The sequence below is a fragment of the Melozone crissalis genome, unplaced genomic scaffold (assembly GCF_028551555.1).
Source record: "Melozone crissalis strain CALT ecotype California unplaced genomic scaffold, PUWL_Pcris_2 ptg000004l_1, whole genome shotgun sequence".
In the NCBI taxonomy this organism is placed as follows: Eukaryota; Metazoa; Chordata; class Aves; order Passeriformes; family Passerellidae; genus Melozone; species Melozone crissalis.
The window spans coordinates 7,657,097-7,672,154 of NW_026535782.1; the positions used below are offsets into that span (position 1 = coordinate 7,657,097).

Below are 15,058 nucleotides of genomic sequence, written 5' to 3' on the forward strand. Positions count from 1 at the left end.
AAATGGATCCAAAACAACATGAGAGATGTATGAAGGAGATTGATGGAATGCTGGAGACAAGCACAACCCCTCCCTCTGGGAAGGCCTGAGCTGCAGAGCTGGGGGCTGTGGTCCCTGCAGGGGCCACCTTGACACGAAACCTGTGCCTGATAATCCTCTTTTCCTAAACATATGCTGTAGGTCACTGCTGGAGACAGGATCACAGGCTGGCCTCTCCCTTCACTAACCTGCTTATGTGAAAGCCTGAGGCTTACTTCTGCTTCTCTACAGAATGGTGAACTAATACTTGAGAAAAAACTCAGTGCTCCACCAAATAATGCACTTGTACAATAAAATTAAAAACAGTTTCCCTTTGGGATAATTATTTGAGTTTGTTTAGTGGCAAGTTTTGGCAGAGCTGTTTCCAAACTGCAGATCCTGAAGATTTGATTTTGCTCCTAAGTCAGAAGCCAGGCTCTCTCCACCTGGCCAGTTGTCACTGAGAAATACTTTTATTTCCAGAAAGCTGGCAAGACGTGCAGTGCTGTGCCTTGTGAGATGCATGAATGAGGATTTGCAAAGCAGGAAAGGACTGGGTGAGCAGGAGCATGGCTTGGGAGAGCCAAGGATGGAGCCCAGACTGTCCAAAATGCCCTTGTCACTCACTGCAGGCTGTTGTGGGCTGGGCTGGCTGCCACTCCCCTCGAGCTGCTCACACATCCTTTTCTAAATCTGAGGCTTTCCTGGTGATCTGCTTTGCTGTGGGTTGGCAGAGGGCATTTCTCTTCCAGGCCTGAAGGATTCTGCAGGGTTGGAATGTGAATGCACACTGTGGCATCCTGTGCCAGCATGGGGCCCTGGGCTGCAGGGGCTGTGCATTGCCTGCTTGCTGCTGTACAGCCCCTGCTCAGATGGGTACCTGGATGTTCCTGCTCCTGCTAATCCCCAGGAAATGACATTTGGGCCCTCATTATCTGCACTGCGCTTAGAAATAAACCACCAGAGGAAGAATACAAGTTCAAAAAAATTTCTTAATTTATTGTAAATTCTCCTTTCATCTGTGCTGCAATTCCAGTGTTCTGCACATTAATAAATATACATTTGTTAAAAAAAACAAACAAACAAACTTCCAGTGTCTAATCTGCCATAAAGCTTTTAAAAAGTCATAAAAATAGGTTTTAATTTTTTTGTCATTAATACAACTGACCCTCATTTACTGTAACAATTCTGATCAAAATAAAAACTACCTACACCTACTGGGACAAAATATACATACACAGATGTAATAACAACTAGCATGGGTTATACACAATGCCTGAGCACACAGCCAAGTGCCAGACCCTTAAAACATTCAAAATTTTTTTCTGTCAGAAAATGTCACACAGGATGTTGCATAATTTTTAAAGGAACAGCATCTTCCCTCCCTCTCCCCTTCCAAAGGCCTCCTTGATACTTTGAAAATGCATAGGAATATAATGAAACCCAGATTACAGTATACAGTTTCTCATCTTTCCCTCAACTCCTGCATTTTATTTAGCCCCATTTTCTGTTTCTTCTCTTCCACAATTTGCACAAACAACAGCCAGGGCTGCTGTGGTGAGCAAGGAGCTCCTGAGAGCCTTGTTGGCAGAGAGCAGGCACAGGCACACCATTGTCATCTTGGAGTCATGTATTCCCACCATAGGAGCCACTGGCTGAGCTCTGCCTCACACTGCTGGATGAAAACTTTCTCACATCTTACTTTTCCTCTTTTTGTAAACATTGCAGGAAGGTGAAGACAGCAGACAGGTCATGCTTGACTTGTGAAACCAGCACATTTTGTGGGCAACATGAAACCTTAAGCCTTCCATGAGCTTTCTGAAATATCAAGAAGGCCAGGGCTTTGTCAAAGAGCCGGGCAGACAAATCTGGACATCTTTTAAGTCTTGTATTTCTGCTTTGATTAGCCATGTGCTGAATCCAGTGAGCGCAAAAGAGGAAAAAAAATATTGCACCTGAGGCAGAACTTGACCCATGGGAGGAGGGCCCTCTCCTTGGGACATGCAGAGTGCTGGTTTGTTGCACAGCCATACAATCACACCAATTATTTTCTTGTTCTTAGTAAGGGAAGTACTGATTTGACTTCTTCCAGACAAGGACTGTGTTGAAACTTTACACAAAGACGTGTAGTCCTGAAGTTCAGTTTCTGAACACTTCAATGCACTTGTGAGAAGAGATTAAAATACCAAAAATGAAAAAAGAAATTTTTGTAGGTTTTAGAAGAGGTTATGAGTAAAACATACTGTGCCCTCAAAGTGTTCCAAAATCTGTTAACCAAACTTATAAATTACAGTCATAGGCTTTGATGTAATCTTTACTGTATTACTTTGAAAACTGCATTGTGTCTGAAGGTGGCTTCCATGCAAACCTCAGTTACTTATCAAACGCCAAATTCAAGTAAAATTGTGCAATGTTCATATAAAAAATATCAAAACATCTTTTTAATTGATTTCCTATTATCAAATTAAGAAGATCAGTATAAATGTAAAATATACAAAGGAACTTTTTCTTTAGCAACACCATACAAAATATATAAAAGTATCTACACTTTTTATATATATATATATATAAAGGATTTTTTTTCTTAAGACGACGTGTCCATAGAGGGGTGGACAGAGATGCTGGCATAGAAACCAAAGGACACTTGTTGCAATATTCCTCCCTACAGCTCAGCAACCTCAAGAGTTCACTCTGTAGCCATCAAAACTCCACAAGAGACACCTCCTAGTGCTTGTCTTCAGGCTTATTGTAGGTCCACTAGGAAGCAATGTGTTCTTCCTTGCTTCTCCCCGGTAACAAGCAAGCCCTGCAGCACTGCCTGCACCGTGCACAGGTATCTGTCCATCACAGTGCACCCCGTTTCCATTTCCATGTTTCCAGCGTGGGTTCCTGTGGGAGGAGCGTACCACACAGAGCCCTTATTGCCAGGGCAGCTGGGCACTGTGTCTGTGCCAGGAGCAGTCAGGATTCTGCCAGAAGGTGAAGCCACGTGGGAGTGGATGCCCACCTCATCCTCCTCACCGTGTGGCCACTCTGGTGGAGTCCGAGGCGGCAGCGCAGCGAGGGGCGGAACCGTGCAGAGGCGATCACAATTTCCTGATGGTTCAAATTGAAGTTTCATTACTGCCGCTGTTAGTGAGAGAAGGGATCGTGCAGGCTCAGGGTTAAACAGGCACAGGCAAACCACTCCACCCAAACCCACCTAATCCTTCTTAGTAAGGGCTCATGCTCTGTGAAGTTACCATGCTTGCAAGGGGGATGCTGTCCTAGAGGGGAAGACCAGCTGGGAGAAACAATTTCAGGCAGTACACAACAGAAATGCTTTAGTGAACTTCCACATAGGGCTTGTATTTGTCTAATGCTTTGCTGAGCATACAAGGTTCACACACAGATCTTACAAGCTGCTAGAAGCCTGGTGTATCAGACAGATTCACGCAATCTGCTGCCAACAGCAGAGCTTTCCATTATGCCAAAGCTCTGGAGATAACACAGTTGCTTAGTACAAGCTGGTGAGCTATTCTCCAGTAATGACTGTGTTACCTGGTAGCAGCTTATTCAGTTATGGCTTATTCAAAACATCCATGTTTCCTGGCTAACTAGGATCTATTTCATCAGCCAACTCCCAGCAATCTAAACATGTGCTTTTATAGTGAGGTGGGAATGGCCTGTGCACCAGACAACAGGGGTATTTAAAGCCTGGTGGGACAGTGCCAGAGTTAAAGCTGGGTGAGAAATTTTCTCTTGGTTTGGTGAAAGAATAAGACTGTTAGTCACGTCAATAGAAAATGAGCCTATATGCATAAAATGCCTGCAGAGACCTTACATACGGCTGTTGTCATAATTTGAAACGCAAGAATTATGATGAATAATGAGGTTTCTGAGCATCCCCTTTGGCTGAGAGCTTGCTCAGCCTTTTGTTTATATTTGTTTAGTTTACAGTGGTAAATTCACACACTGATTGCCATGCAGCTGGTGGGAATCACATGCCTGGTAATTTAGGATCAGTAGCTTGGTGTTCTCTCCAGCCTTGGGGTCTCCTGCCTCAGCCATTGTTTCCTCTGCCCAGATGGATGCTCACACCATGCCCCCCACAGCCTTGTGCCTTTCCCCACTCAATCCTGGCAGGGTGGGAGGGCAGAGCAAGGCTGCTCCTGTCCAAGGGTGCCAGTACCACATCAGCCTGCCAGTTCAGAGCATGCCAGGGTGACCCAGTCACAGGTGTCTTGCCCATGATACCTGTTTTGGCCTTCTCTGAGGATGAAACCTCATGGCCTGGGGACACAGTATGGGTAAACCATCAAGACAGTCATTGGTGAAGGACTCTGGCCAGTTCCCAGAGGAAAGTTTTGTTCATGTGTGAGTCTGGGGTTGGAAGGTGAAGGCTGAGACCATAGGAGGTCAGCCAGGGCATCCCAATGTGGCACTTACTCTGAGTCTGAGGTGTCAGCATGTCCTGTTGCCACGTGGAGGCTCATGGCCATGCCGTTGAGCTGGTCTCGAGACTGCTCCCTCCGAACGTTTTTCACCGTTACCCCTGAGTCCGAAGGAGAGCGGAGCCCCTCGTTTGTCCCTAGGGAAGTAGTCCTGGATGAGACTGTGCTCTGATTGTAATCCAACAGCTTCTCCCGCAAGCGGTTCTTCATATTCTTATCCACCAGTGGGGGAGGGTAGGTAACTTTATTTTTTAAGATGCCTATGAAGGAAAAGAGGAAATAATAAAATTTTTTAAGTGTATCAGTAAGTTAATTTATCAAGCTAAGCTTGATGTTACAGTCTCTATTTCTTACTAAGATTTCTAGTTTGGCACTTCATTTCATAACCAACAGATTAGACTACAGCAACTACCTACTAGCTTCCCATGGTGTATCTGGCTACACAGGTTGGAGCCATTTGGAAAGTATTTTTCCCTGAGAGAGCTACATTTTAAACTAATTAATGCTCATTAGCCCCCCAGTCTCCCAATCCAACAGTGAGGCTGGGTTGGCTGTGCTACCTTTCCTCTGTTCCGGCTGCTGGTTATTCTGGTGGGCCAGAGGTCTGTTCTCCTTCTGCTGCCCTTCATTCTCCTTGTCCTGGGGTGCTTCATTGCTGTGGTTCACCTGGTTTTCCCTGTGAAGCTCTACGTTGACCTTGGTCTCTACTTTGAGTTTTTGTTTCCTACCGGGGTCCTCGCCATCGCTGGCTGTTACGCACTCTGTGGGCCAATAGGGTTTCACATGATTGGGAAGGGTATCAACTGCAATGCAAAAAAACACTAGCTCAAAAAACACTTTTGATATCTTCTCTCAACCACTGCCTGGCCTCTATGGCTGGAGAAGGGCTATGTATCAAACCAGAGCAATCTTTCAGTCAGTTCCTTGCTGGACTGCACTGCTCTCGGGGTGCATTAAATCCCCAAAAATCACCTGGTAGGATGGCAAACCCGTTCTCAGAGTGAGGTTGTCAGCTCAATTATGGAGAAGTGTGAGGCAAACCCACCCTCTCAGCTCTCCAGGATCAGAGATCCCTCCTTGGAGAGGTTAGTTTCTGAAGGCTGAGGGCACTCCAGGCACCCTGTGCTGTATCTGTGAAGTTCCACAGCACACAGCCTGGATGTTTGTCATTCAAAGTTGCCTTTCATTAGGAGAAGATCAACTATGTTTAGAAATGCCTGCACCCTGACCCGCAGAAATTATATTAATGGTCAGTGGTTGCCAACTCTTTAGGTCCAGGACCTCCCCAACACTAATGCCTTTATTGCATGAGGAGAGGCAGGCATTTCTTCCCCCTGCCCTCAAAACAAGTGCCTTCTTTCTCCTCTTTTTCATATTAGATTTTGCTGGCTTGGTAATGCCATGTCCAAGTGCTTTGGGGACTGCCTGCAAAGCTGCCTGCCTTAAGGCATTCAGCATTCTGTGCAATTCTGTGTGATTCTGTACTCAGTCTGTGAACAAGGCTTTGGAAGAAGAAAGGTCTCTAAACTGGAAACAATAAGGATCTCCACAGAAGCAAGGCACAGAGGCAGACATGCTGCCTCAGTCGCATAGTAGCATGGCAAATTTATCCCATTTGATCTAAAGCTATTTTAGAGCACCACTGCCCTCCCCTCACACTGGGGGTACCTTTGGGTGTGCTGTGGAGTGGGCCATGTTCATTGTTTTTGGAAGTAGATGTGTTCCACTTCTTCTCTGCCTCGAGCCCGTCCTCCTCGCTGTCGGATGAGTGGGAGGAGGCGTAAGAACTGCTGTGCTCATCGAGGGACAGCTCGCTGTCAGAGTCTGAGTCGTGCTCTGCAAACGTGCATGGGAAACACAGGGGTGACAGTGTAAATGGGAGTTCAACAAATCTACCTGACAAATGCACAAGAGAAAGGAAAGGCAGGCATTGGTCCAGGCCATGACAGGAATGAGCTCTTACATCTGTAAGTGTATTTAGGATAAACTCAGAAGGACGGCAGCACAACCACTGGGAAGCACAACCACTCAGCTCAGCTAGTGGGCAGGACCTTTTACAAGTACAGGACATGCAGAACAGAGTGGGAACGTATTTTTCCCTATTTAACGTGCAGAACAGTAATTCTATTGGATCTCAATGAGCACAACACACAGGCAAAAGAAGATATCTAAAAATACCAAGAATCTGAAATGAACTTAACTTAAAAACTACTACAAGGAAACAAAATTGAATGTCAAGACCAAAATGAAAGGAAATCAGACAAGAGGCACTTCTCATCATTGTACAAACCACAGAGCAGTAAAGGAGAATATTGCCTCAAATATTAAAATTTCTCCAACTAAAATAATTTGTGAGAAAGAAAGGAGACTCCATAAACTGTCAATAGCTGTGACAGCATAAGATAAAAATTAAACCATCACAAGCAGCAGATATATGATACTTTCATTCCAGGATTTCCTTGTAAGACAGCCATTGCACAGCTTGTTTTGCCAATAGCATAATGAGAATGAGATCATCTAATTATTTCAACTATTCTTTCTGTTACAGAAGACTTCATGGAAAGTGATGAGAAGAAGTTGCACAAATAGGTCAAAGCATTTAGAAATTATTCTTACCATTGGATTTGGACGGATTCCTATGAAAAATGGAGGAATCTGCTTCAGTCTGACCAGCCCTTGCTTGACTTGAGGATCCACTGAGTTTATGAGCAGCCTCATCCCTTTGAGAAGAAAAACAGAGGGCAACCTTCTTGGTCACTTTGTTGTTTTTAACAAGGCAGACATGCACAGTCACTTTAGGGTGAGACAGAGGTTATCCTGATGTGGCTATCTGCCTTGTGCCATGTGAATCACACTCTGAAAAAGCCCAAAGCTAATGAGCTAAACTGTGCTCCTTGAGACACATCTGGATTATAACAGGCAAGCAGGTGGGCCCATATAGGTAACATCACTCTTAGGTTAACCACTGCACTGCTGGAATCCTGCCCCAAAGACACATGCAACAGAAAATGCACCAAGGAGAATGACAGTCACATGAAACAGAACTGTTAAGACATAAACCAAGTAGCATTTGAACCAGAGCTCTGGTTTCCACAACAGCAATAAAAAAGGAAAGGCAAGCACCTGAAAGCCATGCACCTGCCACCAGATTACCTGAGAATATAAGCAAGGTAGCTATTGTGGCTCTTGGCTGACCTGACGGTGCTCTCTAGGGAGACAGTGGATTCCCCCATTGTTGTGCGATACATGTTTGGCTCTTCTATATACGTGTTGTTACAGTTCAGAGATCGCTGAAAGGGGAAAAAAAGACATAAAGCCACAGTGAATGATCCTTCCAGAAGCTCATGTTACCCACAAATGTATTAAGTTTCAAAGAACCAAATGGGTTTTGATGCCAAGGGAAAGAATTATTTTCTCTTGAAGGTTTCAATTAAAATAATAATAAAAACTTTTGAGAGAAGCCATCAGTAGTCTTTGTACAAGTCAGTGAAAGCAATCATTCAGTCCACTTAATTACAGATAAGCCACCTCTAAGTTTATTTTAGGTAACTTCTGCCAGCAAGAGGATGTTTTTGTTCTCCCATTGCTTTTTTCCTTACTGTTAACAATGTAGCTCTTGTTGCAGCGGAATCATCTGGAAGAGGTTTCTTTCCAGTTAAAGTGTTCTTCAAGTGCTTTCTCACTTCTTTGTTAAAAACACAGTGGAAGAAGAAAATGAACAGCCCCTGGATAATTTTAGAGAGAGGAAAATGTAAATGCTTCACTACCACCATATTGCAAATATAGATATTAGAGAACACTCCTTGTGAAACAACCCCTGAATTCTAGTTTGTAGTCCATCATGGTGTATTTCAAAAGCAGTAACTATTTTCTTTCTTGACTGAAACAGTATTGACTGATCTCCTAGCACTTCTTCATCATTTGATTCCAAGTTCAAATGTGCATTAAAGGCCTGGGAAAATATACAGAAATATGCATTTCTCCAGAATTTACAGAGCAGAGTTTGATTTGGGAAGAAATCCAAAGGGAGCCTCAATGTCCCACTAGAAAATTGCAGAGATTTTAGAATTTGGGATTTTGGAGCTTTTACACAGATGATGAGAGAAAATCAACAGCAGCACATGAAAAATATCACAGCCTTTAGTGAAAGTCTCTGGAACTAGGCAACTTCTGTGAAAGGAGCCCTTAAGACTGCATCTAAGAGAATTTTAGAAAGCCTTGTGAGATGTGAAGAGGTACTGGGAGCAGAGAGGTCCCAACTCCTGTTGCCGAAGTTGCTTGGTTAAGCAATACCTCTGGTGGGAAAATCAGCAAAGTCCCCAGGGCTGGGCAGTTATTGGCTGCCAGGAACACACATTAACAGCTTTTGCTGGGGGCACAGCACACACACGTGTGCCTTCAGATGTACTTCTGAGGGAATTAATGCAGCTGCCAAATTGTTATCAACTTTGGTTGGACACACAGTGTAGAAAAGTCAATACTCATGAAGTTGCAGCTGTACCAACATCATAAGAAGCCCGAATTTCATGATTTCAGCCAAAGCAATTGACTTAGAGTAACTTTAAACTTAAAGCTCACTTTCTTAACATTCAATCAAATGTGATCTTAGCTGGCACTAGCACTTTGGGATTATTCATTAATAAAATTCACATAAATGTCTCTTTAAAAACCTAAGTTCAAAGAAGGCAGTGATGTGAAATGCCACATACCACTGTGCCTTTCTGGGCAAGTTTGGAGAATTCCAGCTGGTGACCTTTGTCACTTTCATCAGGTTTATGTTTAATTTAGTTTTATTTTAGATTTGTGGAAGCCTGGTTTTATAGCCTGAGTAGGTGCATTTATTACAGAGCACACTAGTTGCAGTGGCAAAATAATCTTGCTCCAGGCTGAACTATCTGCTGTGCTTCCAGGGCACTGAGAGCTGTCTCCAAAGGGGACCCATCAGACTTTGCTTTCTCTGTGGCTGCAAGTTGTGGCTGTTGTGCTGCAGCTGAGTGTCCTGCAGTAGCTGTTTTAGTACTGCAGGCACCTGCTAGGGCAGTTACTGCCATCCTAGGTCACATTCAAAATGTGACCACATCAAGCTCTGTCACTACTTCCATGCCAGGTCTCCTATTTTCTGCGTCTTTAATCAACAATTGTGTAAACTGGGACAGGCAACCCAGGAAAACCATAATACAGCTCACATTGCATTTGAAAATCCTTATTTGTCTCATTTCTTTAAACAGTAACTTAATTTGTGGAAGCCTTGAACTTGGAGCCATTGACTCTGGGTGAAATGTAGCAGTTTCTGATTTGCAATAGCAACAGGATGACTTAAGAATGAGAACACAGAACACAGTAACAAAGAATTTGTCTCTAGAATGACAGAGGTATACCTGCCTACTGTCACAGGTTACTATGGTAGTGCACTTACCTTGAGAATGACTAACAGTGAGAGACGTAATTACTCTAAATTATAGTTTTGGTGAAAAGAACCCTCTCCTTCAGAAGAGAAAGCAAAAATTGCCTTGAGATCTCTGTTTTCTTAAGTTAGCTCATGCTGAGCAGGTTTTTGGAGGTCTGAGTGCAGAAGTGTGCTCATCAGAGTCTACCACAGACAAGATGCTACCCAACTTACCTGCAGGCAGCTGAAAATGGCAAAGAGATAGTGGAAGGTCATGACGTCACTGTTGACTGCCATGAGCCCCAGCAGCCACGTGGCACTGATGAGCAGCAGCAGCAGGAACGCTGTCCTCAGCACAGGGCTGTAAAGCAAGCACAGATGGGCGTTTGCAGTGTGGTGGGATACAACAGAACAGCCCAACTTCTCCCCATGGATGGTGCTATGTGCCCAACAACTTGGCAACTGGAAAAGCATTTTGGGAAAATTAGGGCAGTGTTCACCAAATCCCAGTTTCCACAACTTTCCAACTCTCTCACAGCAACACTCCACAGCTTAGCGTGTTCATGTTAAAAAAGTGATTTCTTTCCAAGTTCATTTCCAAGTCTTTCTTCAAACAAATCTGACTGTTTTACAAGCCCATGCTCTTCAGCCTTGATGACTCTGAGGAACACATCTGGGCAGTAAATGGCCATGTCCATCTCATTTCAGTTTGTCACCTTCACTCTCACATTCCTTCCCAAAGATACTACCCAAGGTTTTGGATTGAGGGCAGTCAGGGAAATTTTCTTTGCTTAAAAATACGATTTCCACAGACACTTTTCAAAAGACAGAAACAAATCTAGTGGCAAAAGTTTTATTTAATGAGTAAAACTGCTGCCATTATGTAGCAGTTATATTCCTTGGTTTAGGGAGATTTAGACCTCATCCTCAACACCCAGACACTACTGGGGTCAGGATTCAGAATGCACAAAGCCAACAGCTGCATGGAAACTGGGGCTGGAAAGGGCATGCCAAGGGGAGCATGGCACTGCACCAACATTGCTCCTCCCACACTGTTATTAACTGGGCCACCCATGTTGCCAGGGAGCTCACACTCAGATTCTAGTTTTCATTAAGCTTAGTGTTAGGGTTAGGGTTCAGAGAACCACAAAGTCCAGCTCCAGGGACACCAGGGGTGGAAAAGCCATGCCAAGTGTGTACATAGTACCCTACAGCTGGAGCTGAAAAACAAAAATGAAAAGCAGCCATTTGAAATCTCATACAGCTACCTCGTTGGAAAAAATAAACCAGAATCCAAGGGGCTGTACTGCCACTAGCTAATCACATTTGAGTTCACAGGTAAATTCTGAGCTTTGGGCAAAACAGATGTTAATGAGAACAGGCTGTCACAACAGCTCAGGAAGGTGGCAGGCTGCAACTTGCAATGCTGCTCATCCCACTGAGCATGGGATGCAGGGAGGCTGGCCCGCAGCATGGGAATGTCAGTGGATCTTTGCCATGACACAGCTGGCAACCAGACACTTGAGAGGGGAGACCCTTCTGAGCCATGGACAAGCACAGGGAGACCCAGAATGATGTTTACCTGGGCATGCCATGGGCAGAGGTGAAGTGACAGTGTAGAAGAGACAATGACACCACCTGGAGGATAGATCTTTCCTTTCTCCTTTCTCCTGCCTACACTTGGTGGTGCAGAGCACCATGGTGGAAGTTTTACAGGATCTCCAAGGGAACCCCAGGAGAGGGTGAGGTGAAGCAGCTCCAAATGCCTCTACCAACATTCTCCTTCAAAAAAACATTTTTATTTCCTGCTCCAAAACTTGATTTTAGGCAATTCTGGTTTTTATTATTTCTGGTTAGAATGTCTACAGGTTTTTGAACTGAAACTTACATGACTCCTGTTTTTTCAAATGAACGTTGCCTTCGTCTGCATGACGCTTTCATTGCTAGTATAAAAATGACAGTGTTTATCTGAAAAACAAATTGAAATAACAGCATGGATTCTTTCTGTAACTTTGTTACAGCTTTATTTTCAATAGCAATGCAATTTTTATCCTAAAGTGGTTTGTGGCACCAAGAATATTTCTTGTTCAACTTACAGGTCTCTAAATTCCAAGATTCACCTTGTTTCAAGGCAACATAGTCAAGGACATCCTGGCACTTGAAACCCAGTAAGACAACCCTATGCAAAGATGCTTGAGGGAAAGAATGGCTGTCCTTGTCCAAATCAGTGTCCTCCTCAGCCCAGCCTCTTGTTTCAGTTGGTCAAACCAGAATTTAGGAATATTTTCTAGCAGATCATACAGTGATAATTACTCTAAATAAACCTCCAGTTTCCACTGATTTCCATGTCAGCTGGGAGGTTCTAGGTTGGTGGTGCATTTGTACTTAATCACTTGTAGTGAATATTAATGCTGAGAATTTGTCTCATCACTCACTTTCCAAAACCATGTAGAGTTTTATCACTGCCATTGTCCTGTTTCTAGGAATTTCTAACTTAAAATGCTATGGAGAAATGATGCAGCTTGTCCGGTTTCTGCTAGATCTGCCACCTCCTGGTACTGCTTGTGTTGGGAAAGATTTGAATGGTTGGGTCCATAGCGATTTTCTCCAGACCAACACACCATTACAGGCTCCTCCTTCCTCCCTTCTCTGCAGCTTTCATTTCTCTAGGCTTAAGACTCCACTTGGTCCTCTGGTGGGGGCTGTCCCATGTCTCTGAAGGTTTGTGACCATAACCTACACTGCTTCTAGGTCGGCTTTTTGAGGCAAGGAGACCAGAACTTGCCTTTGGCATTCAAGATAAGAATCAAAACATGACTATTTATCTTCTGGTGTTACTTTGATGGAGAAGCTGTAAGGAAAAGTTAAACAGCAGCCCATTCTTTAAAATTTCTGAAAGTGGAAATATTTAATATTCCTTTAGGACTTCTGGATGAAGTGACTTGTTATGCCTCATTTTGTTGCTTTATTTACTAATCTCACAGACCAACCCTTCAAAAATGGAACAAAGCAAATGAGAAATAGGTTTCTGGCCCTACAGCCAGAAGCCATTGCTTCACAAGCAATCTTTATACGGGCAAGCAGCCCTCTGATTTCCAGGAGCTTAGCTCATGTCTTATCTGTTTAAGAAATAGATGCAAACTCAAGTACATTTGCTTCAAATGTAAAGAAAATGGTTGCTTTGCATGATTACTGTTTGTCAAAACTTAGGAGAAAAGGTAGCAGCAAGGAAGAGACAGTTCTGGATGCCAACTCCCCGTACTTACAACAACAACCATTACGATGGGCCCAGCGAAACTCCAGATCAGGGTGTCATGAACAGACAGCCAGCAGAAATCAGGATTCCCATAGCCTTGTGGATCAAGACCAACAGCAAGCCCTGTGTCACAAAGTGGAGAAAACCTAAATCAGAAAGGTGCTGCCTATAGCCAAATGTTGTTTCAAATAAACAAAATTATCATGGCAATTCATTCAACAGGAAATTCTGTGAAGGCAAAAATTGAAATAAAGCTTCTGTAAATCAAAATCTTCATCCTGGTTACTTCATATCAAACAATACTCTGAGTTTTCCCAACTGGAACAAAGTTCAGCTACATAAAAATGACAAAAAATGCAAGTCCCAAATTAATTCTGTTTCAGCATAGTTTTATAGTCATTCTCACACAGTGTGAGCCTTGAGGGTGAGTGACATGTTGAGGAATTTCAATAAGCCTGTGCAGCAGAATGACATGAATCATAACTGAGGAGATGTCTATGCTATGAAAAAAAAAGTGCATTCTTAACTTGCTGTCACTAAAATAACATCAGAGACAAAGGAACCTGGGAACTTATGGGAGTTAAGTGCCTGAGCTCAGGTGGGATTCATTTTGAAGTGCCATCCCAGGTACCTCACCCTGCTTTCAGCACTGTCTGAAATGGAGTTAATGCCCCAAGGCAATTGAGTAAAAACCACACCTTCTATTATTTTATTTTTCAAAACCTGGCCAATTCCAGGGGGGTCTCTGAGCCCAACATTCACCTGCTGATTTACAGTGCTGTCTGACTTGGTGACCTACACCTTGCTCATATGGTGATAGACTGGGATTTGCCTTTGGCCTGCAAAATCTTAGAGTCATGGGATTGTTGAGGTTGGAAAAGACCTTTCACATAAGGGGTCCCCTTATGTGAAAGATCTGAGACTTCTTTTCTCTGGGCTAAACACCCCCAGTTCCCTCAGCTGCTCCTTATCAGACTTGTGTTCCAGACCCTTCACCAGCTCTTCTTGGACTTGCTCCAGCGCCTCAATGTCTTCCTTGTGGTAAGGGCCCCAAAACTGAACTGGTTCACAGTGTGGCTTCACCAGTACTGGTATAGGAGGATGATCACAACATCCTTTTAGTCCTCCTGAGCTGCCTCCTTTTTCCTCCATTTTTCCCTTGGCTCCAGGCTGACCTTCCCCATTGGTTTGTCAGCATGGCTCCTCCCGTGCCTTTAGGGCTTCCTACTTGAGGATCTTCCATCTTCCTGGACTCCTTTGCCCTTCATGACTGCCTCCCAAGAGACTTTTGAGTTAGGCCTCTGCACAGACCAAAGTCAGCCCTGTGGAAGTCCAAGGTGGAAGTTCTGCTGAATCCCCACTTTACTTCTAAGAGAACTGAAAACTATCATTGTGTCCAAGACAGTTTCCAGCCATCACATCACCCACCAGTCCCTCTCTGCTCACAATGAACAGGTCCAGTGGGATATCTCCATTTGCTGGCTCACTCATCAGCTGCATCAGGAAGTTCCTTCCACACACTCCAGGAACCTCTGGGACTCTCTTCTGCTGTAATGTATTCCCAGCAGACACCTGTTAAGTTGAAGTCTCCCACAAGAACAAGGAGTAGTGATGGTGAGACTTCTCTCAGCTGCTTGTAAAATATTTGCTCTCCTTGGCCCTTCATGACTGTCTCCCAAGAGACTCTGTGAGTTAGGCCTCTAACAGACCTCTGCCTCCTCATTCTGGTTGGATGGTCTAACAGATTCTCACTGTGGTATCTGTCTCATCCTTCCTGATGATTCTTACCCATAAACACTCAATTCTTTTATCACCAACTCTAGACAGTCAGAACACTCTCTAACAAAGGTAACCATCCCAATGGTTTCTAACACAGACACACCTGTGTCTTTGCTGCCACATGGATCTCTAAGCCCTGCCTCCACTGAGATGGCAGACAGAAGGAGTCACTAGCATGCTATCCCA

General features: G+C 44.0%; 1 protein-coding gene across 1 annotated transcript in view; it reads right to left on the bottom strand.

The window, feature by feature from the left end:
- Window positions 1-2,166: 2,166 nt before the first annotated feature.
- Window positions 2,167-15,058, bottom strand: part of CELSR1 (cadherin EGF LAG seven-pass G-type receptor 1) — a 164,956-nt gene continuing 152,064 nt past the window's right edge. The window contains exons 26-35 of the mRNA XM_054274344.1: window positions 13,104-13,216; window positions 11,726-11,805; window positions 10,072-10,198; window positions 8,051-8,176; window positions 7,605-7,741; window positions 7,068-7,171; window positions 6,120-6,287; window positions 5,012-5,254; window positions 4,447-4,711; window positions 2,167-3,147 (exon numbers count right to left, since the gene is read on the bottom strand). Of these exons, the coding sequence (XP_054130319.1) occupies window positions 3,123-3,147; window positions 4,447-4,711; window positions 5,012-5,254; window positions 6,120-6,287; window positions 7,068-7,171; window positions 7,605-7,741; window positions 8,051-8,176; window positions 10,072-10,198; window positions 11,726-11,805; window positions 13,104-13,216 (1,388 nt within the window). The 3' untranslated portion in view covers window positions 2,167-3,122. The remainder of the gene's footprint in view (window positions 3,148-4,446; window positions 4,712-5,011; window positions 5,255-6,119; window positions 6,288-7,067; window positions 7,172-7,604; window positions 7,742-8,050; window positions 8,177-10,071; window positions 10,199-11,725; window positions 11,806-13,103; window positions 13,217-15,058) is intronic.